The sequence below is a fragment of the Odontesthes bonariensis genome, chromosome 13 (assembly GCF_027942865.1).
Source record: "Odontesthes bonariensis isolate fOdoBon6 chromosome 13, fOdoBon6.hap1, whole genome shotgun sequence".
NCBI classification, from domain to species: domain Eukaryota; kingdom Metazoa; phylum Chordata; class Actinopteri; order Atheriniformes; family Atherinopsidae; genus Odontesthes; species Odontesthes bonariensis.
The window spans coordinates 29118506-29143762 of NC_134518.1; the positions used below are offsets into that span (position 1 = coordinate 29118506).

A 25257-nucleotide genomic window follows, 5' to 3' on the forward strand; every position below is an offset into this window, starting at 1 on the left:
CACAGCAGATTTTCTGATTTAAATGAGAATTTCAAGAATACTCTTCGTTCAAAGCTGTACAAATCACATTTACAAAGCTGAAAAACCCCTCACTCGGACGCTCATTGGTTTGTGCCTGAAAATAATCAAAGCAGGAATGGCCCACTGCAGATGTTAGAAACACTCATGTGAAGTAACGGCAACATCAAAGGGAAAAGGAAGTATATATGTAAATAGGGGGAGAGGGAGTAGAAGAGGAAGGATCAAGAGGCTCCACATTTACAGAAAACAGTGCACTTGCTGCCAGATAGCATTCCTTCTAATGGAGGGTGAAGACAGGGAGCCGAAACATGACTAAACCACACCAGTTTGGGGCGTTTAATCTGGCAGACACAGGGAGTTACGACAGTGGGGGGTGGAGAAAAGAACCGTGGAGTCTGGTGTGAGACTGGTTAAGACGGACAGGAGATGAGGGGACATATCTGGGGGGGAGCAGGATCACAGCAGAAACATTATGATCGACTCGGACATAAAACAGGTGTATATACGCCGTGCTAGGAGAGACAGAGAGCAGGGAGGGATTGTTCGTGACAATCTCCCTTGTGAGGGTAGTGGTTCAATTTACCTTTATATCCTATCTTGACTGCTCCTATTACACAACCGAGGAAAAGGAAACATTTGGAAAAGAAAATTACTTATCTCTGTGGTGGCAGTGTGCCAAGACTGGCAAACACATTTACTTAGTGTAACTTGCAGAAAGTGGAAACGGTGTCGGGAACACAGCTGCCTGCATATGTGTTTTAAATATATCCAGAAAAGAAGATTTGCAGATTGTTTTCCCGAATAATTTTGTCTTCACCACCTGTTAACTTCCTTTGAACCTCACATCTGTGCATGTAAATCACAGTATTTATGATGATTGAGCTGAATAGTTAATACTAAGCATGAGTGATAGGATATGACTAATATCACTGAAAGAAAGGGAAGCTGCAAACCCACCCATTTCTAAAAAAAAAACATAGTTCACTTTTTTTTAAGCAAAAGAAGGGTGTTCAGCTGGATAAGAAAAAAACAAAAACAAAAAAAAAACATCTAGCTTGAAGAAAACATTTTTCATGCAAAGAGAAGTGTTGTTTTTTACCTGAGACTCTGGAATCCAGGGCTACACATGTAAGCCAAGAGGGGGTTGGAAAGAGACAGAGAAGCAGGCAGACAGGCATACAGACATAGAATAGAGAAGAGAATGAATATAAGTAGGAGTTAGGCCAAGGAATACAAATAGAAAGAAGCAAGAAAATCTATTTGAGTGGAGAAGACAAAAGAGGGAATCTGCATACTTATAGGGGCTGCTTCATAGTTTATCTGCAGTAAAGGCATAAATCCAGTATTTGACAAACTTAAGAGTGTAGCTGTTAATTAAAGTATTGAGTGACTAATCAAAATTATAGATGTCTCCACAGTCAAAATCACATTTTATTTCTGTAACAGCACCTTGGATAGTGATTATGTTTCTGCCTATAGAAGAAACATAAATCAATTCGGTAACTTGTGCTCTGTAAAATATTCATTGTTAACACTCCCCATCTGCTTTGCTTTGCCAAAACAAGAGAGGCTTACACACACAAATAAAGAACACACGGTTTTCTTGATATCTTAGTGTTGTAGCACTCTTTGTTTTCAGATCATATGAGTCAGTTTCATCTGGGCCTGCATCAAAACATTTCACCATCTGCTTGTCAGCATGTATACAGGCTCAGCCTCATTCTAATATGAATGCATCATGAAGCAGAATATTGTGTTTCTGATTTTATTTTATTTTTTTACTTTTGTCATTTCTACTTCAGTGATCATAACAGCAGCATGCCAATGACCCAGCAGTGCACTAAGACAAATCAAAAACACCTTAGCTGTAAACTGCAGTGCTGAGAAAGCCCTGACAATAGTGTAAGCCTTGCATACAAAACAGGATCTAGATGCTTTTGACAAAAGAATGACCACGGAAGTGCTCCATTCAAGCTTTGACCATGTAATGTGATTAAAAAGCGTTTTGTACGAATGGCAGTTATTCAGGATTTGAAAGACAAAATAAGCTCCCGCTTCCTTAAGAAAAGGTAGAGCGCTGCCTATTCATAGCCACTGCATCTAAAGCATGGAGTTGCTCTCCTGATGGGAGCTGTGAACAGAAGGAAAGAAAGAGAAAAATGGATGACGTGCAGGCGGCCTGGAGGAGGGAAAGATTAATAAGATCAGGAATTTGACCTCTCCAACTCCCTCACTGCAATCTCTTCTCCCCTCAGAGATGGATTTGGGCTGCAGACAGGGGATTGCGTATGAGAGAACTTGTAAATACATAATTAGGGTTCAAGAGTTTGAAGTGCCAGATATTTTTTCCGCCGTGATTGTGTCGTCATTGAGAGGTTGGAACGACAATTGGGAGAATGGTGTTTGACGCAGCGTGTCAAGGTTTAACTACGGGACCTTTGACAGAGGGTAAGGTGTCGAGAATGTTTGAGTTAAAGGTCAATAGGAAGTGGCATCTCAGAACTCATTATGCTCATTAATACCAGGTGAATCACTGCCATTTCAGGAAAAAATTAAATTCAAAAGAGGCCTACCCGTGGCTCTTTGGCTCCCTTAATACCTGCCCTTGACTCACTAATACAGAAGCATCATTTCAGCAGTCTAAAAGGTGGAAATCGTTTATGTAAATTGTAAAATTAGTGTGCATTATTTTTCAAAAGGTATACACTGAAAAGAGCAAAGAAAAGTGACCAATAGCAGAACGGTCAACAATTAGTTTTCTTTTTCTTTTCACCTTCATACTGATTGAAAGGCAAAAGGGTAGATTTACTATGACTTTGTATCTGCAAACCCAGTTTTTTTGGGATAAAAAAAATAAATACACTGTGAGTATTTACACTCCATGGCCAAGATCGTCCCTACCTGGATTTAACAAAGCAAACAAGTAGGAGCGTCCCATTGGAAAAGTGCTGCAGTGATTATTACGTTCAGCTGGCAACAAATTATTGAACTCTTTCTTCAGTAGTGAGTATTACTTAAACAACCATTTTGGAAGATGCATCCTCTCGTAATGAAAAAGATGTTTCAGAAGTTGCAATAAAAATACTGCACAAAGCAAAAAAAAAAACAAAGGTAATTCGTCAATAAATCACTAAAACCTGGAAGAATGGTGGGGAGTCATCTTTGAGGAAGAAATGTGTTTGGAAGAAAACCTTGAATGATTGTAAGGAGGGATCACTTACACAAATCAACAGTAGAACTCACTAATTAGAAAAAAAAGACCATCTTTATGTTCAGAATTTGCTTGGAAGCATAAAGATTACTCTGGACCAATGGAAAAAAAGGTTATATAGCCTGATGAGTCCAGATTTATCCTGTTGCAGAGTGATGGAAGCATCTAGGAAAGAAGATTGGTAGATTAGCACACGTCATGCTGAGTGCCAACCGCACAAGCCTTTGAGGGCAGCGTTATGATCTGAGGTTGCTTCAGTTGGTCAGGTCCAGGTTCAGCTGATATGTGCCCGAAAAAAGGAGGTCAGCTGACTGCCTCAATATACTGGTGTCCAGGCTCTTCATTAAAAGGTTTTCTTCCCGCCCTGATGGCATGGACATATTCCAAGATCCATCAGGCTGAAACTGTGAACGAGTGGTTCAGGAAGCACGAGACATCATTTTCTTACATAAAAAATCAACTCTGCACAGAAATGAACGATGCCACATTGCACGGCTTATGTGGGACACATAAGTTCATAAGTGAAATGAGGTAATTAAAAAAATATCTTGTTGGCCAGGAGGTTTACTACCAAACTGCAGAGGTAAGTGAGCAACTGAAAGAGGAGAACACAGTGATCTGTGCTCCTGATGCTTATGTATTTATGGGAGTTTTCCTTTCAGTGTGCAAATTTCAGGGAGGGGATTATTTAAATTAATCAAGCCAAGTGTTTTAATATGCATAATTCACCGCTGACTGTGCCATTGTTTACCACTGAAGTTCTGAGCTTGATAGTTGCTGTGCAGAGGATGCACAGGTGAAAGCTGGCTGTTAAGTAAGTCCAAGTTTTCCCTATTACTGTTAATTGAAACTGTATTCAATGACTCTTCCCCACTTGTGTATGCCATATGATTCTGAAGACTGAAAAATAGATGAATAGAAAATAAATAAAAATAACACGTGCCTTTTTTAATCAGGATGTATCCTGATTATTTTAACAGAGCGAGCAAACAGGTTCATGGTTATAGCTGCAGGAAACCAGCTACAGCTGTATCCTACAGGCTCCTGATTATCAACATGTCTGTTTGTTTGAGACTGCTCTCTTTTGCACTGCTCGTGCTGCTTTGTTCATTATCAGTTGGTTGCACCTGCAATGAAAAAACTTAAATTTAAGTAAGATGAAATATCTTAAATCAAGGCATCATTTCCCTTTTTTTTTTTTTTGGTCTATTTCTACTTTTCAGGACGTTTTAATGTCACACGCACATTTCACCTGCAGCAATGGCTTTGGTCCCTGCCAAAATGCTTGATGCACATGGTCCTTGATAAAGCACTTTGCTGGGCTCCAAGCTTGAAATGAGAAATTCCAAAATGATGAAGCTTTTTTGATGAACCCTAACAAGTACAAAACTGAAAAAACATTCCTAATATATTCCTTGTATCAGGGGGAAGCTGTTTGTATTTGGTCTGGGTACTCGAGCCTCGGTGGCTAGAAAATATTACTGGTTTAAAAAATCTTGGTAAATTAATTTTCCTTGTTCTGTTGGCAGATATTCTGGGAGTGTTATATATATGCATAGCCCATCTGTAAATCGGTGCTGTTTCTGATTTGCAACGCATGCTAATTTGCCCCGTTTAGTAAATCCATCTCATGAATTAATGTTTTTGTTTACGTTCTCTCCTGATAAAACTGAAACATAGTTTGGGGTGACATCCAGTACATTCACACTGCTACAATATACACTGCAGTTGGATGACAAACTTGTTTGTTCAATATAATATTTCCAGAGGGGACAACAGTCAGAAAAGCACCCAAAGCTTCTGCCACTTCAAACCGTGTAATGTAAACATACTCAGTAGAAGAAGAAGAAGAAAACTGAATAGCATGTGGTGATTTATTGCATCTGGTTGAGGTGAAGCCGTTTTAGAAATAATTGACATTATTTGACAGTTTATAAAATGCAGCACATTGCATAAACACTGGGATCAGTGTGTGCCTGGGTCCTAAAATGTTAGAGAGCAAACACTTATTCTAGTGGAGCAGAAAGCAAAGCATTTGAGATTTAATGGAGTAATCGGAGAAAGAACATGTAATCATTGAGTAAATGTTTTCAACCATTGGGAAAGGCTGACCACATCTTGGAAGCAGTGTTCAGTTCTGTGCTCTGAAACTTATTGGCAAGAAACACAAGAAAAGTTTATCTGAAAATATCACGACTATCATGACTAGTTTGCCGTAGCTGTTAAGAGAGTGTAGGCAGCACCAGAAGTATATCACGATGTGATGGCTGGAACCCTTTTTGACATTCACACTCCAACATTGCCCTTTTAAGCCTGCCAATAAATGAATTTTGCTCTGTAGTTTGTGCCCCTGTGTGAAGCCTGTGTAGGTGTGCAGCTCTGTATGTGTCACTGTGGCTCACCGATGGTGCAGTGTTCACCCGTCCAGCCCTGGTGGCAGTCACACTTGCCCTCTCGGCAGACTCCGTGGTCGATGCAGCGTGGGTGACAGTCCCTCTGCCCACATTCTGGTCCTGTCCAGCCTTCCTCGCAGTGACACACGCCGCTGATGCAAGAGCCGCGGGGACCACAGTCCACCGCACACACCTCTGTCGCAAAACAGAGAACCGTTGAGACACGTAGCTGCTGTTCTGTGAAAAGCTTTTTTTTTCTTTCCCTTTTCCCCTTCTGCAATGATGTATTTTTGTATTCTGTATGGATGCATCTGCAAGCACAGAAAAACGCTCTGATGTTTGCTGAGAAGTGATCGCTCTCATGGTGAAAGTGGGACAATAAGTAATTGTAAACAAGACTTCTTTTCACCACATCTCCTAAAAACTCTGCTAAATTAAATTCTGACTTCGTAACTGCAATGCCTGATAGCATTTAGAATGACTCAAAATTATTGTTGTTTGTTCTTGTTTAAGATGCAATGTTTTACAAGGAAAATGTCAGGTCTCAACAGTTCATGTTATTTGGATCTCAATGGATTGGTTGTGTGTGTGATGCTTCATTTCCAAATGAGCATAGAGTGCAATACAAAGCTATAGAAACTTGGAAGAACAACTTTCATTTTCCTGCCACTTAGCAGTAATGGGCAACGGTACCTAAATCTTCCTCTAACGAGTATGATATTAATCTTGATACTGTTATTACTTTAATGGGTTCAGCTGATAATAAAGTTACTTCAATTCTCCGGGTTTGATAAGACTGTTTTGTACAATACAACTTTAACTTGCACTGAAATCAACTGAAATGTGTCAAACTATGCACACTGGTGGCACAAAGCCTCACACGGAACATTCAAAAGAATAATATTCTGTATTTATGATTGCAGTAAGATACGATCTGACTCAGCTTGCATCTTTTTGTGACTCGAATTTCTTCAGCAACAAATTCTAGCAGGCTTAAATTATCTTATCAACAAACTACTGTAATCATGTAATCAATGTAAAAGCCCAACTTTTTGCCATCTGAAATAACATCAGTGTTTATCAAGTGTTTGTCTGAATAATTACCCCGGAATAATAGAATAAAGACGCTTCTACCCAACACATAAACAAGCAACAGTTCATTACTGTCACTTTTGTTTGTGCAGTTATTTTAACTCATTGTTATCAGAATAGTTTTATAGACTTCTTCATTTGATCCTTTTTTTAATGGTGGAGTGGCCCTGAAATAAGTCGAAACCTGTCATTTCTCAAAAAGCCTGAAAGTGTAAAGCACTGCTTTCAAAATAACTACTTTTACATATCATGAAGCCTCATTTGCATTTAGTCTTGGCAGTCTGAGGCGAGAGTTGCGGATTTAATCGGGTTCTTATGTCTCAACTTCGAGATATTGGATCAACATGTTTTCTTAAAATATGGAGCATTACAAACACCAGAGCAGCTGTTATGAATCTGCACTATCCTCAGAAAATTCAAATGACTGAATTCTGTGTATTCTGTGTAACTAATGCTCAACAAGCTGTGGCTGCTCTTGTGGGAGAGAGTGAGGAATGTTGATTTGCAGGAACCAAGATCTTCTGACAAATCTTTTTGAACAATCACAAAGCTTTCTGATGTGACAAAATCTGTCTCGAGGAAAGCACTTCAAGTATGCCCCCAAATTGTAAGGGGTGAGATGCCCCAGGAAATGTATATATACCCACAGCAGAAAAGTTTGACTTTTTGAAAACTTGGTATAGCCCTCAGGAGAAGCACATTAGTCAACATCAGTATCCAGCTCCAAATGTATTAAGCCATGGATAAAGTATCCACCTATTTTTTTTTCAAGAATTTTCATTTTTGAAGCCAATCTACCCCTACTTCATTGCTCGTACTCATCTTCCTGTACTGTGCCTTTTTTAACCCTCTGTCTGTTCCAGCCCTCTGAATAGAGTTTTTCTTCGATTGAGGGACCTTGGATGGTTCTGATTAAGCTGAGCAGACACTGTAGAATATTAAGCGTGCCTCTGGAGGGGAGTCATTCAATTCCAAAGGAATACCTCCTTCCCATGGAATCTATGCAATCAATTTTTCATTAGTGAAAAAGTGTTTATCTGCCTTTAACATGCCCCTGACTCGAGCTGGATTGGGGTTGTGGGCGGTCGATCCATGCTAGGCTCTTGTTAATTAAAGTTTATTTAATTGAAGAAGTACCGCAGCATTAATTACGAAGGAATCCTCCACCCATTCAGATGGGTAAACTCCCCAAGTTTTGGACTGCCCCAAGGCCAGCCTCGTCAGTTCCGCTATTGACAAGCCTGAGATGTCTTGCTGCGCAAGTGGATTGTGTCTGAAATTTCAAAAGCTCTAAGAGAATAGCAAATGAGTTCTCTTTAAGAAAGAAAATGAATTGATACACAAAAGAGGAAAAAAATCCCTGTTCACACTAACACAATCATTCTATTTTCTTGGGCATCAACCAAACTGGCTACATGCTGCTTTAAAAGGTCTGCAAAGGCACCTATCATCTCAATCGTACCATCCAGCCGCCTTTTGTGCTTTGAATTTCAGCTTAAGTTCAGCCAAGAAAAACATAGTTAGCAGCATTTTTGTATCGACGGAAACAAACTGAAACTTCTGGTTTTAATTGTTTGACTCAGTATGTGTTCCTCTTGGGGTATAACTCACAGGGAATGAGTCTAGCCTGAGAGGGAAAACAGTGCATAAATCACTTGAATCTCAAGCACAGATAGCAGATGGGAGGGGCCAGCCTTTGAACTAACATGACATCTACCTGTGTCGAAAGGCAAACCCATGAAACACACCGCTGGTGACAAATGAAGAGGCTCCGTTGCAACAGATGGGGGCACAAAATTGACTTTTTTTCTCTACAGAACCAAATGCTGCTACCTAAGATGATTCCACTTAGGGAAAAATGGTTTGAACAAATCTATTTACATTCCAAATCCACACACACACACAGAAAAGGAACATATGTTCGGTTACACAAAAATAACACAAAGAGCCAAAGCATATGCTGCGTATGTAATCGGCACGTGATACAAGTGATGATAACCCAATTTTCAGAGTGTGATCACACTCACACTTTGAATTATTTAGTCCAAAACATATTGAAGCGGTTGTATTTTTGTATTTTTAATAGTGATCAAACTGTAAGAAAATACAAAACAAATAACAGATGTGACAAGAATTTACCTGTCACTTAATGAAGACTAAAAGCTTGAAGCAGCTTTTCAGTCTCATACTGCAGTGAAGAACAGATAATGCCTGAACGAAGTACGACTTGTAGTCCAGTCTGTCTTCAGTCATTTTGTTTGTTCTACAAACTCTCCAAGCATGAGTGACTAGTGGCTATCAGATGTCAACATTTGTCTTCTCAGAATGCCTTTGTGTTTGTTTCCTTTGACCAGTTCAGATTACTTTCTCACTCCTGCTTGGGGAAGATCCGAGACAGTGAGGCATTTCGGAGCTTTGGTGTGGTGTCAAAAAACCTTTCATATTTGTTTTCTTCTCTGGATAGAGGACTCCCATTGATTTTTTTATTTTTATCTTTAACTGCTCCAAATGCATTGGGAACACACCCTCATGAAAAATGTAATCGTGTCCATGTCGGACTGTAAATGTTGTGCTGGTAAAATAACTAAAACATCTCTCTATGTGATCCTGCAGTAATGCTCATAAAACACAACACTGACAGTACTTCAACATTGTAAAACTTCAGTTCAGGCCACCATTCATCATCGCGGGTGCAGACTCAGACCATGAATCAGTGGGACATCATATATTAATGATTTTATGTCCCAAATGCTTACCGATGGGAGAAAGCTGAAACTGAATTGATTCAGAGATTTATTTCCAAATTGTGTCACATTCATTTCAGAAAATTATTTCTTCTTCATGTTCATTTAATTATATTTCAAAGCCAGAGATGATGAATGACCACAAATTGTGAAAAATGAAACCATACATCACATTCATTTCCCTCATAATTTCTTCTGTATTTGTGTACCCAAGTTAAACAATTATCCCTTAACTTTCTTAATTAGACACCCACATACAGACATACTGTGCTGTATGAGAGATGGTTAATTTCACCTTACAGCCAGTTAGTAAAAGCGTATAAGTCTGCTGTTTGGCCACCTGGTGTCTGGCACAGCGAGAGGGGAGTTTGTTTAGAATAAATACAGAGAGATATTCCAATTACTTGTTAGGGTGACTGAAACTTTACCCACACAAACAGTATTTAAAAAAAAAAAAGGCGTGACACTGCAGATCTGGCTGCACTGATTGCAATAACATCAATAAAAAGGGATGGATGAAAGCAAGACTGCAGAGTTAACTCTGTGAAGTTTAATCTTTCCTTTAGTTTTGTTGAGGCAGAATGTAAAAATGGCCAACTTTGTGTCTGCGGTAACAACATCAAAAGAGTTAAAAAGAACTCTGATATTTAATCAAAATACTAAAATTTCATTATGGCTGAAAGTCTTCATTAATTATTTCAACAGAATTAAGTCAACAGAAAAAGTACTCAGCAATTCACACAAGAATGAATAATTTCCTATTTTTCAAATTACAAGGTTAAGCATTACCTGCTGTAATTTCAGCTTCTCGGGTTTTTCGAATGCTGCTTTCTTTGAATGAGCTTGTAAATTTAATTTATTTTTAACATGAAATAAGCAATTTAAGGAGTGTTGAATTTTGAGTGTTTCCCAATTTCCATGTGTTCATTTCACTGGGCAAACTATTAATGGGGAAAGAAATAGCAGATTCATCAACGGAAAATAAATATCTTTGCTGCAAACGATGAAGCGACGAAGCGAGACACGTAACAAATTTAAGTGATGGCGATAAAAAAAGAAAAAGAAATACTTTCTGACCTATAGAGCAGTCGGCTCCTGTCCAGTTGGCCTCGCAGATGCAGGTTCCTGAGTCGGTGTTGAACGTGCCATGACTGGAGCACTGCTCTGGACAAGTGCTCTTCAGAATCTCACAGCTGATCCCTCCCCAGCCCGGGTTACAGTGGCACTCACCATGATGACAGGATCCGTGACCGGAGCACGTCGGGTCCACACAGTCCACTGAAGACACACAGCGAGGATGACAGCAATGTCAGTTTACCACTTCTAAACAGGATGTCAAACGTACTTATTTACCCTGGCCACTTTGAATACTCTACCTGCCAAAAAAGATTTTTTTTAGAGTGGATGCGCTCGAGTGCCGGATGATAGCTGGTGAGCCAAAGCGAAAATTTTTGAGGCTTTTGTGTTGTCCGGTAGTAATTTTCCCATTCTATGTTCAGCTAGCGCCTGTACGGTATATTAAAGGGTACTTCTAACACAGAGACAGCATAATTATGCTCCATTATAGGCATTAAGAAACAAAGCACAATTAGTGTCTAGTCTGATCTAATCAATTACAATTAACAATTTTCTGCTCAACCTGCTGATCTAGGTTAATAATTGGCAGTTATGACCAACATAATCAACCCATTACTAACAAGGGAGAATTTAGAACAATGTTTTTGTGCTTCCACTCGAGCTGGCTGCTCTGTGCATTTCTATATCTACTGGGGCATTGATAAGGAGCTTTTATCTGAACCCATTTTTCAAACAAGAGTTCCTTCTGCAAGCAACAAACTACTAATGCAACCTCCTTCCTTATGTTTTTGCCCCCCCTTCCATTTTTCTTTATTTCAAAGAAGACCACAACATTTCATTAAGTCAACTCAATAGCTTTTTGCATGTAAGGTCAACAACTCCCACATGTAAATCTGAGCTGATAATTGCCTTTTATCTGCAAGAGGATCGATAAAGTTAAATGCAATGGAGTGAAGGGGGTAGAGGGGTGGGAGGAGAGGCTGACAAGAAAGAGAGAGCAGCCCTTTCTTAGTAAACTGAGAAACAGATGCCATGTACTGATTGATTTTAACAGGTGCCGTCATCTGTGGAGCCCTCCAGTAGGTGACTGCATCAATGGGCCATGTACAATCTGTTCAAGCTTGCACCCTGATGTGGTCTTAACACTAAGAGGGAGTTAATTTATACACACAATATCAATAACAACATTCAAAGCATTATCCGCTTGGTGAAGTCGAAAACACTGATTGTTTCAGCAACTGAGTGAGTCGATTCCCCCTGCGCGTCACAGAAATTTGTTACATCCACCTGCTCTTAATCCGGGAGGGAGAGTTTTTCTATCTGGATTACCTTGATCACAGTTGACTCCTTTGTGGCCGGCGTTGCACACACAGTTTCCCGCCATGCACAGTCCGTGTCCTCCACACTGAGGATCGATACACTGGGAGGTGGTAACATCACATTCGGTACCCTTCCAGCCGCTGTAGCATTGGCAGCGCCCCCTGGTGTACTGGCCGTTACCGCTGCACAGCACGGGACAGGCGGCTGAGGAGAGATATCGGGTTTGAAAGAGCCCAGAATATCTTCATATACAAGTTTGTCATTTTACTTTGGAACTAAACAAGAATATCTTTAATTGTTTTAATGTCATTTTTTTCTTGTACATCTTTAAAGCTCATCTTGTCGTGTTGTCTAAAAAATTTTATCTAGGTCTTTGTCTCCTTAAAATTCCTCTGCCAAATGAGTAAAGTCTGCTCTGATTGGTAAGCTAATTGACCCAAACGCACAAGGTGCAAAGGCTGCTATTCATCATTTGTTCAGATTGTGTCAAAAAAGCCAAGAGACAGGCTTTGAACAAATGTGCTTCACAGTGATGTCATTAAGTAAACAAGTAAAAACATGCACTACAAATGAGACGCTCCAGGCTGACCTTTTACATGGGCAAACAGCTAAATAACACATTTACTTAAAGGGAAAATCCTAAAAAGCACAAGATGTTCATCTACATGATGTAAAAGTATCACATCAGACACAGTCAGTCTGACTCTGTCAAAGGGAAGAAAAATGTATGGAGTTTATTGGGAGTTGTTAGTATACATTATTTATATATATATATATATATATATATATATATATATATATATATATATATATATATATATATATATTTTTGTTCCCTGATAAAACTACATGTTTAGCATATGGATGTTATTTTCACCCAGTAAAACGAACTCTTCATTTAGGACAGTGTTCTAGAGAATGAAAAAAAATAAAAAAATGTTTGTCTTAGTGTTTGAAGAAACCAGAAACATTTTACATAAAACAGCTTTTATAGTAATCAACTTCTCTTAAAAGTGAAAATAGTGTCTTGAAAATATTGATGCAAAGTGTACACCGCTCCAGACTTCAGAGGGGAAAAAATGACACACTCCAGGTCATAAAGGGTTAAAGCCTTGTGATTAACTGGGGTATGTCTAGGGGTGTACTCCCTCTCCCATCGTTTAGCATCTGGGATGAGTAGCCTCCCGCTGCAACCTGCGGGAGGCTGGAGTTGGACCATTCAACCCCATCCACATCCAAGTCAGCCATCTTGTAACAAAATGCACCGCTCCAATGTCCAAGATGTATTTTCTCAGTTAAAAGTCAAACAGGAAGTGGAGAAATAAGTCTGAAGCTAACACAGCTTACAGTGTCTGCGAGTTCTACCTTTCTAACCTGATTATATCTTTGTTATCAGTGTTTTTACAGATCTCAAGACACTCAGTGAATATGAATGAATCGCACGGTGGTGTGTTGTCTGCTCTTGCTGCTCTTGTTACCATGATCATCTAAAATTATTACTTCAAACAAAGAAAACATGAAATATTTGAGTCAGAAAATCAGGAGAAGGTTTAAGAAGCAAAAACCTGAATGCATACAAGGTAGACTGAGGATGGGACACCTCAAACTCATTTAAGCTGCATAAAGAAAAGCATTCAGATCTGTACACAGACTGTGGCTAAACACGATGTGTAAATATGCTGCATGCTGTGGACATTCAGCTTGAGCCTTCCAGTTAAAACACAATTTTTTAATTTAACCTTTATTTAACCAGATAAAAGCCCATTGAGATCAGGATCTCTTTCACAAGGGTGACCTGGCCAAAACGGGTCAGCAGCATGAGACATAACAGCAGCAAAGCAGTACGTGTCAAACCAGATTACAAAGAATGACAGATAGAATAAAACAAACAATTTAGAGATGCAATCGTGATTTCATACATGTATCTCCACAATGCAATGTTGAGATAGTTTCAAAACAGTCTCAAATGAAACTGTGGCATTTATGGTCTGAAATTTGCTTCTTACAGCCTCCCGTACTGTGTACACCAATGTAAACTAATTGGTCCAGGCGATTTATCAATCAAGCTCCAGAGATAGAAATTGATTTGTTTTGTTTGTTTTTTTCTCAGATTTCAATGCACACATTGAAATATTCAGTTTGCATCATTTGTACTGGGGTGGCAACAGAAATCCAAGAAATCTGAAAACTTCGGGCAAAAAAACAAAAACAAAAACAAAAAAAAATCGAAGCCATGCACAGACCTGGCTGAGCAAGGGAGAAAAAAACCCTTTTTGAAATTCTGGTGAACTGGTTCAATTTCCCTCAACGGAACGTTGAACTGATAAGCCTGAAATGACCCTTTAAGATAAACATAAAAGCTGAGTAATTACCTCTGGAGCAGTATGGTCCAATGAATCCAGGGAAACAGTGACAAGATCCTGCCACACACTCTCCATTCCCGTAGCAGTTGTGTGTGCACTCGGTCACAGAATCTGTGGGTACAGAGGTGTGCAATTATCGATAACTCATTGGATTGTCATGTTAAAGGAAATCTGAAATCCTTCTTTAATTGAACATTTGACAACAGCACATATGCTGCAAGACATTGCCCAAATTCTTCTTCTCAGGATGTGAAAGCATCTTTTATCTGCAGTGCTTATGTCAGGCATGGCATACATTTACAGCTGTTTGTCCATGTCCCACTAAGGTCTAAGCCTCCATAACAGTATGTTGAAGGCTGACTGTTCCCATCTAAGTCATGTTAAGCAAAAGCCACACAGGCATTTTAAATTAGACCAAATAATTCAATTTTCTTGACACATTTTCCTTCCCCGCCGTCTCCTCTTCTGCTTCACCACCACCCCCACCCCTTGAATGACTGATCATGCCCACACAAGCCATGCAATCTCTTGAGTGTTTACAACTCAAATCCTCTCTGAGTTGAAGTTAATCTGACATATCCTACAGACAGATTTTGTGTTCTTTCAACAGACCATCGCTCATAAATCTCACCCTCAGAAGACCAACACCCAACTCATTTTGATCTGTGTTAAGAGGGCAAACTTTTATCTTATTGCTCTAGCTTGTATTGGATGTTCATTGAGCCAGTGTCAGACCCAAGCAATTTTGGCCTCACACATCGATACCTTCATATTTGTAAGGCCGGATCAATGGAACTCCCCAAAGGAAATAGGGGGGGGGGGGGAGTTGACTCAACCTTAGTGTTTTCCAAGCTTGAAACCTATTAGGAAATTTTACAGACTTCAGAACATTGAAGAGGTTGTCAGGAAGGAAGGATCAATGCTGTGCATTGTGCCAGGCACAATAATCCACTACCCTGGAATAGAAATCCAAATCTACCTCCCACATTGCTCAAAATTTAAAAGGAAATAAAAAATAAATAAATAAAAAAAATCAGCTGGTTTGTGTGGCAGACAGACTTTCAAACACTAACTGTTCACTCAGGCACAGCTGTTTCAGGAAATTAAAGTCTTCCAAACATGTCATTACATATCATTCCAATCACACTCATTAGCCAGCAGATGTGTATCTTCATACCCTGGATGATAGTGTTGTAGGAGACTGTCTCCATGGTTCTTCCATCATTATAGAATGCAAAGTGCCACACCCCCGAGTCCAGGTACTGGATGAATCCGGCTTGGTGGACAGTGACTGGGTGTTCTAGCCAGACCCTCGTGTCTGGTTCGCCCAGAGCACGGTGCTCTTTGGCAATGAGCCGGCTGCCGTCCAGTAGCTCTACAAAGTCATACTGCAAAACAACACAGGGAAGAGATTCAAGCAGATGCAAGAGATTGTTATTTCAATGACAGTCTAATCAAATCAGACAGAAAAGTGGCAGGAGGGTTCAAAAAGGAGGTGCGGTGTTTTTCTATTGGATGCTTTGTATGCAGCTCGTGAAAGCCAGTCTGACAGGAGCTATGCAAAGTTTCAACACAAGACACGGCCAGAAGTGTTTTGTATACACAGCAAATATTCAAGTATAATAAATGTTGATTTTTCAGTGGCAGTTATTTGAAGTGGATAGCTGTTGTCTGGAGAGGTGTTTGTGCACTGATTGAACTGATATGGCTCTGAGGCAAACACAAAAAATATATTCTGAACTCTGATGGGTGTTCACAGCAAAGAATAGTGGTTATTGCAGTCTATTAAAGTATCATTTATAATGTAGAGTGCACATACTGATACTTAAAATTCTGATTGATTCGGTGCTGGTTCACCTGTGCACAATAAAACATGTTGTATTATTTTATTTTGTGTCCTGTATTTTTAATTATGCCAATATTTGTCTGTCATTGTGTATTTATAGATCCCCAAAGAGACATATCCACTAATGCACACAGTAAACAACATATGTGGACATTTTATTTTTCTTTCCTTTCCACAGAGAATTAATCACGATCGTATCTCTATATTTCACTTTTGTCTTTTCAAACAAACATTGATTTACAGGGTAAACAAGAAGCAACGAGTTATTTCTGCCGATGAGTAAAGAGGTGCATCTGCTCTCACCGCACCTGCTCAACACCTGAACCTCATTTTGACTGGAGCTGAGAAGTACAGAGCGCAGCAGCAGAAAACAGTGTAACGCATACAGTGCAAACAATCCCCAAACAGGCTACAGGCTGCAGAGAAGCACGGCAGATGAAGGCAGCAGATCCCCCGGCTTAAGCACTCGTCAGCTACACAGATGTACTGAGTCTATAGTTCACTATAGACTCGCTCAGGCAGGAAAAAGAGTCTGTGGGCTGCTTAAGAGTGTGATGCATACAGATTGGCCCTGTAGCTGTTTTTTTTTTAAAGAGGTTCAGTTCACATGCAGTGATGAGACTGTTTGTGGAAAGCTTTGATGCAACACTGATTTTGAGTGACACACAGCTAAACATTTCAAATTTGGATTTTAGACACGTGTTTAAATAAGTAAAATTTTATGAAAATGTGTCTTAAAAAATAGATTGTAGAATAAGTAAGTCGGTTAATGTAAATCTTAGATTCCAGCACATTTACTAGAATTGTGTTTAAGTCTTAAGTTTTCACGGTCAGACTTTGAATCAATGGATCTTCTTAAATTCACAGCCTGGTTTAAACACAATGTACCACCACCGGGTTTAAAGATGGGGGCGGGGTACATTAAAACCAGATTTAAAGCAATCAGGAATGTGACCCGAGCAACAAAGTCAACATTCAGATTTCAACCCCTTTGAGTTAGATAGAGGGGGGGGCAGGCTGGGGATATTAACCTGGCGGAAGCTGACTTCTTTGTGTTGTTGACTTGAGGGGGAAGTAATAAAACAGTTCATCCCACAAGCCCTAAACCCCTGGCCAAGTGCATACATCTCGATTAGTCGGTGTGAAAGCCTCCCCAACTCATTTAAATCGGACAATATCAGTGAATAAAAGTCAGGAGACCAAGCGTGGAGAGATTGCCGGATGCTTTGTGGATAGAGGAGGAATGCTTAGAGCCTGTAAATTCCTCAGCCTTTAGATTGAGTGAACTTGAATTGTATGACTGCATGCGAACCTTGAATAAAAAATAGAAAAAGTTTGTTTCTTCCAACTTGTCTGGTTTGTATCCTCACAGACAGACACTCAATAGTAGATGGAGGAAGTCTATATTTGAGGAAGGTGGAAAGGTTGTTGCACTTAAATGTTGTCTTGTCTTCCAAGCCGTGAATACAACTATCGGTCAATATCTCTCATTGGGGTCTTTCATGCTCAGTTAAGTAAATGCATTGATTTGTGCCCCCAGTATCTGAATAGAATGTAATTTAGAAGTAGGCACAATGGACACAATGTCCAGTATTGACAAGCTTGAGTGTCTGTACAACAATAACTCAAGACAGAAAAGTAACGTCCTGTTAATTAGTACCCTTTGGACTTTGATTTTGCTGGGTTACCATGTTTTTGTTTCTCCCCTTGGAAGTGCAATCCAGCTCACCAAGTGTTACTTACATCGGACTTTGTTCCATCAAAGTGTGGCCGTAACTGTCTGCACTTGAGTGAAGCCCATCTTTACAAAGAGAAAATGTCAAAAAGGTGAAGCTAAGAGCTTTTACCGTCAAGTGTGGTGGAAAATAACCATTGCATGAGTGCTTTCATCACCATAGGCACACTTCAGACATTTAGATGCCCAAAAAACGTCATCTAAGAGACAAGTAAGATATTTTGCAAAAGGAGGAAATTTGAAGAGAGTTGCACGTGTCCACACACAAGCCAACTTAGTGGAGCGAGCAGATGATGGTGTGTATCATGTAAATCAAAGCAGAACGTAATGTATACCTAAAAATTAAATATTTCAACTCAGCAATGTGAGAGGAACATTTTCTTGTGTAATAGAGCAATGAATTATGGGATTTCAACATATACAGTAAAAAATTATCAATTCCATTCAAGAATCAGAAAGGTCACTACACATGGGACAAAACCAAAAACCGAATGGTGAACATGTTTGGGCCCTGAGGCAGCACTGTTTTAGAAACAGACAGAATAATGTAGTGGAAATCAGTGTATGGGCTCAGAAACACTCCACAGTTATTGAACTACAGTTTGTTTCTGCATCCAGACATAAAAGATTAATACACATACATACAGTGTATACAGTATACATATTACTGTCAGTGGAAATCACTGACAGTAAGTCTGGTTATAGAAGAGAGCAGCTGTGGTATCAGACAGCATCCCTGATGGTGTAGAGATGCATTATTGCACATAGAATGGGTATCTGGCATATCTCTAAAGGCAGCATTAATGCTGAACATTATATACAAGCTTTAAAGCAATATGTGCTCCCACACAGATGACGTCTTTTCCAGGGAAGGACATTAATTAATAGGTAAGACAATTAGTTTAGCAGAGCTGCAGTTACAGCTCGACTTTCCCAGGTAATTAGAGCACCATCCTTGTCCCAGTATCCATGTACGGGAGCAAAATCGAGTATGCCCAACGCTACAGTAGAATGTGTGAAAAAAATATAAAGAAAAAGAAAGTGAAAAACATTTAAACTTTTTCTGTGGGAGATTATCATAGATAATAGCTGAATTATCTGCCAGACGTTGTCTTCAAGTTACTTGAAAGGGTTCTGTCCGATGATGCTGTGGTTATAAAGTCAGGGTTTTATTAGAGCATTACAACACACTGGAAATGCTTCAATGAATCCTGTCCCTTGTGACCCTTTTCAGTCATCATTTCACACACGTTTAATTAAGTGAATAAGAGCAGCTTCTCCTGGATTTTAGCTGTATTAAAATAAACTTACACGATGTGAAGAAGTACCTGTGAACAACATGTGAAAAACACCTAAGCCTATTTTAGCCTAGTTTTGCCTATAAATGCAGCAGTAATTGGAACCACAATCCGATTACGTTAGTCCAGTTTTTGAGAAGCTTGATTTTGTACGAATTCAACTAGACTATGCTCACATGTGTTTTGAAACTGCCTTTAGTCAGCTGAGTATGCAATTTCTTACACAATGTTTTTTTTTTTTTTTTTCTGGTGTAAATGCCCCTAATGTCAAATCATATTCTACAAGTATTACAACAGTGTGGCTATGTAGAAAGCCCAGGTACTAAAATGACCTACCTGCAGTCAAGAGGTGTCACCCACTGAAAGCAAAAATATTAAAACTAAAATATGGCAAAGGAGAGCCCAAATAACTGAGCTGTGAATGGGAAAATAACAAATAGCTTCACTATCAAACCACGGCAATTGGTCTCATTAGTTACCAAATTGTTTGCGTGCTTCTCAGCATTTTTTGATTATACTGTAAAAAGGCGTTATTCTCAAGTAGCATAGCACCTTAAAGAAAAACAAAGACCAAGCTTCACAGTGTCTTTGAACACAGATACATTAATCAGAATCTCACACTCTCTCACACGGTTTACCTGAGTGTGAGATGGCGCAAGACCCTTTCGTCCATAGACTCCAATCAGTGCGTTCTTCTGTACCGAAATGTTGAACTTTACGAAGCGTGGCTGCTCCATCCTTAGTTGAGAACGCCAAAACACCCCAGGTGGGACGCTCTGAGCCACTCTCTTCCCTATGTCGACCTGACCAGTATCAACGGAGTTGTTCTCTGGGTGAAGCACACTGGACCTTCCTAAAAGACAGAAACACAAGCCCATGCACGAATTATATGCCAGATGTTACAGTATAAACATAAAAAAGGTTATGGTAATAGCATATAGCATGTAAAGCAATGCATCAGCCAAACCTTCCCACTCGCATCTTAAGTGCAATCTTTGTTTTTAGATCTCTGTATTCATCATGTTGCTTTCCAGTGTAATCTCACTTACTTATTCAAGCAAGGCCATAACTATAAGATTGTTTTATCTTCTCCAAATGAGCTGTGACCAAGCATGACAGGATTAAAAATACTGTTGTCATGCGCTGCTTACTAAAAAAATAAAAAAGGAAGACCAGATCTAATTGTCTTTTTATAAAACTCTAACAGGCCGAACCCCCAATCATTACTCTGGTCCTTGTGGTTCATAGAGTGAAACTTCATATCAGATAAAGTGTAAATGGAATCTGTCAGATACACTTAGAGCTACCTTACCAGAGCAATAACAGCAAATCAAAACAATTTGCTGAATGATGTCCTTCAACAGTGTCCTTACAGTGCCAATAGTTTTCAGGTTGTAATATGGTTCACAGTCACATGAAAAACTGAGGCGTACAACATCATGTCTTTACCAGAACAAATGTCAGTGTAAAGAAGAGGAATCTATAAAGCATTTCAAGTCTGTGCCATCTAAAGCTGTGGCTAAGGAAGGAATGTGTGTGGATGATACAGAGCAATGCAAACAACTAAAGCTTTTGCTCAGCTCCACCTCCATAGGAAGCATTGTTGTATGTGGACACGTGCTGTAGCTGTGAGTATATCTGTTTGTGCCAGACTTCCTTTATTTGCATGCCTCAGTATTGGGTGTGTAATGAGGCCATTGCCTGTCACTTCAGCTTCAGTCAAAGAGAGGCTTGGAAGCCAAGTTTACCTCTGGGGAGAATAATAGCTGGCTATTGATTGCCTTTAAACAGTCCAAAACCTGCCTCATGCTATCTTAATTAGCACTACTTATGAGGATTTAAATCTAGCCGAGTTTAAACAATTGAGCTTTTGCTTGGCCTCCTCAACTCAATTAATTCTGTCGTGGCCATGCATTTTAAATACTGCGCTGTGCTTAGAGATTCATTTGGTGGCTTTTGCAGTAAAGGTGAGCTGAGATGGCCTGCTTGCTTGTTGATGAATACACAACGGGCCAAGATTATGATTAGTGAGTACAAAGCTGTCTTGAGTCAGTCAATTGATTTTCAAAGGGTGGAAGATGCTTATAAATTCTCCTGGCTCTGCACTAAGCCGAGTGTGGAGGCCAATTGTTTTGCTTTTGCAATTTGTCTTTCTTAATGTTCATTTGAAACTTTCTTTAATTTAATTAATTTGCAATTTGGTGCTTTAAACATCCCTTAAACCTTAAAGACTGGGTTAAGGGCGTATATTCCTTTCAGACTGCATACAATGAATTTTACAGTAAAGACAAGCCCAAAGTTTTAAACTTTCTCATTCAAGTGGGAAGTATACTTTCCAGCGTGTAGGTTTTCGACAGATCTAATGGCAGGAATGCAATAAAATATTAGCTTCTATGTTTCTTTTACAGATAGTGCTATGTACACTATGTTGCAACACTATTGGAGCCTGGCACAGTACAGCACAGTTTGGATCAGAAGGGCTTCCTCTTTCGTTTTAATTTCTTTTATGTATTCACAAGTTCTTTTGTTTTTTTTTGTTGTAGGGTCTACTTCTGCTTCTACTTACTGATACTAATACAGAAACAATTCTCTGCAGCAGTGCAAATACATCTACACACGTCCTTATTTCATTCAATTATTTTTTTAAGTCTGTAAAAATACTCTTTACTCCTCTATATTTCTGACTTGTAAGTTCCTTTGAATGAAAGTATCCGTAATTTAAGAAACACCCGCACAGAGAAGTTAACTGTCTTGTCTGTGTCACCACAATCGTTGTGCCAATAAACAACTGATCCTGCCCACAGTAAGGGGACACTGTCTGTGAAATGAAGCATGGCAGAGTTATGCCGAATTGAACAATGCTTTACAGTTCTGTACTCTTTATTGAAGAAACACCTTCATACATGCTAAGTCAGGTACGGGCTGAGTTTCCATTATCATTACCGCAGGCCCACAGGTCTGCTTAACATTATTTGTAAAAACCGTGGTGGATCTGAGGAGACTGTCCCATGAATAAAGAGTACTGATACTGACTAGATATGTAATTTCTTAATTTTTTTCAGTTTGATTGATCCTTTATGCGTCACCACAGAAAATATAAACAAACTTCGAAGTTCATCTTTGGCCACAGCTTGGTATCAAATGGACTGTATAAGTTCTTCTGATCAGAGTGCAGTGGTCAGACTAGATGACAGCAAATCAGTTTTGCCAACTTTTCCAATTAAATTCAGCTAAGGACTGTTTAAAAAAAAAGTTGCTTAATGGAATATGAAGACATGATATTCGCGTATAGCATATGTCATTATGCTGCATTTCCTTTCTGCTTTGCATCAGCCCTTTACATCTGTTTGCATCTAACTCCTATTCTCTGCGCTCACATATGCAGCTTATTAGCCAAATTACAAATAAAGCTGCTCTCATCCACATTTCTTTCTGCTTCTGTTATCGGACAAAAAAATGAGTCTGAAATTGTGACTGAAAAGTGGCCCATTAAGAATAAGTATTAACCTATGGGTAATAGCAGAGCATTTAGAGATCACTGCTGCGAAATGGTTGTGATTTTGTAAGCAAAGCATCATCTGACAAAATTGCCATCCCCATCAGTTATAAACAACATTTGTGTGGTGATTTTCCACTATATTCACAAATACAGTAATCTTTTTGAGAGAAGGTAAGAAATGCTCGAATGTCTCAAATTTTGCTCACACCGACCACAGTCTTGTCAACCAACACAGGGACAAATCTGCAGGTACTTCTGTTTCTCTGTGCTGCTTACTGAGCAGAGTGGAGGCATAGATAGGTGTCCCTGCATTGGGAGAGAGATGTTGCAATGTTTGTCCTAAAAGTGGCAAAATTTGTCGCTAGTCTGAAAACTAGCAAAATTGAGCAAAACAAATTCACCAAGTTTGTAAGACTGCAGCAAATTAGCAATGCGAATGTTAGCAGCTGCAACAAGATCAAGTCTTATCATGGTTAAAAAATGCTTAACAGTTAACACTAGATGCAACAAAGCAACAGACTGTGTTGCTTTTTGTGCTGAGGTTTTTTTGCGATCTCAAACTGTATCCTGATAAAGGGTAAAGTGTGAAGTATGTTTTTTTTTTTCCGCCACTCACCTAATGTGGTACCTTTTTTTCTTTTATCAAATGAGCGGCTGCACTCTTCAATGAGCTGCGTGCCCTCTCCTCTTGGCAGCGCACTGCATGGCGCGCATGGCCATAGTTACCTGTCTCCCCTGTCTGTTTTTTCATGTTGTCTGTCCGGATGGGTGTACTGGAACCAAATTTCGTTACACTGTAAGGTGTAATGACAATAAATGTGATTCTGATTCTGATTCTGACTCTACGTAAGTTTGTCATCTACCACAGTGACAGTAAGTAAGATTAAGCAGACTATTAATCTGAAAAGGCTGTGATGTTTCAATCACTAAGAGCAGAGACCTGGATTCAAGGTTTTTCTACCCATGAAGGCTTCTAAGTTGTCTTATCTTTTGATGACTGTTAGAATTGCATTACTGAGAATAAATAATTCTGCCCTTCAATTATAATATATCTGCAAATATTTTAGGATGTTGTGCATCCCTCCAAACAATCAAAATGAGTGTAAACACAAGTGTTTCGATAATATAGTATGTCCAAAAAAAGGTGTCTCGTGGCACAACTTACCCCGTGTATGGGGTGTGTTGAGCATAGGAGCGGGGTAAGTTGAGCCTTATCCCTAAATGATGCCTTCCTCCTAAATATTTGGTCATATGATCAATTTTTTTTTCCCGTTTCCTAGCAACAAGGGGTGGCTCAACTTACCCCAGTCTCCCCTATAGCGTTTTCAAAAAGCAATATAAAATGCACTGATGTAGTCAACTATACAGTGAGGCTGACAAAAGGAATCACAATTTTCTAAATTAATTAACTGTAATAATTGCGCATTAGACGTCAATATTATTTCCTCACCATCAGCAGCCAAAGCAGTCACAATGCTTGACTGAGTGGGCCCGGTCTTCCCAACTCCTCCGTTTTCAAAAGCTGGCTGGTTGTCCAATTCTTGGAGCTGCCAATTGAGGCCGAAAAGGTGCATTGCTGTGAAACACACATACACACACACAGAAAAAAAAAAGAGACTGTGTGGGCTTGTAAAAAACTGAAACAAATAAACAAACAGTCGCACAAGAACAATCAAGCCACTTAAGCACAAAAGACCTGTGGGAGTGCACAGTGGACAGATTCTGTGCAGGCTGAAAAAACACCAATTTAACTTGAAACCTTTTTTTTTTTTTATTCCACATTTTGTTTTCAGTGGCTAGCCTGCCACGGGTAACTTTTGTGTAAACACAGCAATGATACCGGCCAGACAAAAGTCATTTCAATCAATACTGTGGCATGTTTCCTTGGGGAGCACTGTTCATTAAGGTTCGAAACTGTCAGCTTACAAGAGCTACTGCTTCAAAGAGAGCAGCAGGCTGACTTTCTATTTTGACACAAAGCTTCCACTTCAGACAAGCAGACAAGATACACTGGGAAAGTCTTAAACTCCCCAAGTCTAATACAAAGGAGATGCGTCTACATGGGTGTGAAAGAGTGAGATAGAAGAGGAAGCATGAAGTGAAAGACTTTTTGGAAAGTAGTAGGCAGTGTATTGAAAAAGACACTCGCAGCAGGAGATGGAAGTGAGAGGGTGAGACGCTGCAGCACTCCTCTAGTTCTCTTACATAACTAAAATGTGTCTCGCTTTCATTCAGACAACCTGCTTTATTGTCACAGAATTGGATGCAATCAAACTGTGCTCTTGTTGTTTTGGGAAACTGAGGTGTTTCTGTGAGCGCAGCGAGAGGGCCAATCTCCTTCAAAGCCACTAGACAAGGAACATGCTGAGGAAGCATCTTGATTTCCGAACCATTTGATCTGCGAGAGGAACTTTTCTCCAACACCCATCGCTGGGAAGATGGATATCGACTGCGGCAAATAACTGAGAGGTGGATTTGGGGCCAGAGAGAATATCAAATGTGAAGGAGACCAAACGAAAGATGGGAAACTAGAATGAACAATGTGTCAATAGATACTTTGTTAAGAAATAAGGTGCCTGTTTGCCTTTTGAAAAGTCTCCTTATGAAAATACTTGGCACCAGTTTAGTCTGCAGACTGAGACTGCACATAGCTCTTGT

The 25257-nt window shown here is 39.5% G+C and overlaps 1 protein-coding gene across 6 annotated transcripts in view; it reads right to left on the reverse strand.

Moving 5' to 3' along the window:
- The window catches only part of LOC142397988 (teneurin-3), a 142365-nt gene that overhangs the window by 43758 nt on the left and 73350 nt on the right, over nt 1-25257 (reverse strand). For 2 of the 6 annotated variants that reach the window (XM_075481865.1, XM_075481864.1), the window contains exons 6-14: nt 24050-24175; nt 19739-19953; nt 15399-15609; nt 14231-14332; nt 11868-12062; nt 10539-10739; nt 5635-5820; nt 1121-1141; nt 605-628 (exon numbers count right to left, since the gene is read on the reverse strand). In XM_075481865.1, the coding sequence (XP_075337980.1) occupies nt 605-628; nt 1121-1141; nt 5635-5820; nt 10539-10739; nt 11868-12062; nt 14231-14332; nt 15399-15609; nt 19739-19953; nt 24050-24175 (1281 nt within the window). The remainder of the gene's footprint in view (nt 1-604; nt 629-1120; nt 1142-5634; nt 5821-10538; nt 10740-11867; nt 12063-14230; nt 14333-15398; nt 15610-19738; nt 19954-24049; nt 24176-25257) is intronic. The other 4 variants (XM_075481868.1, XM_075481867.1, XM_075481871.1 and 1 more) reach the window with 3 other exon arrangements.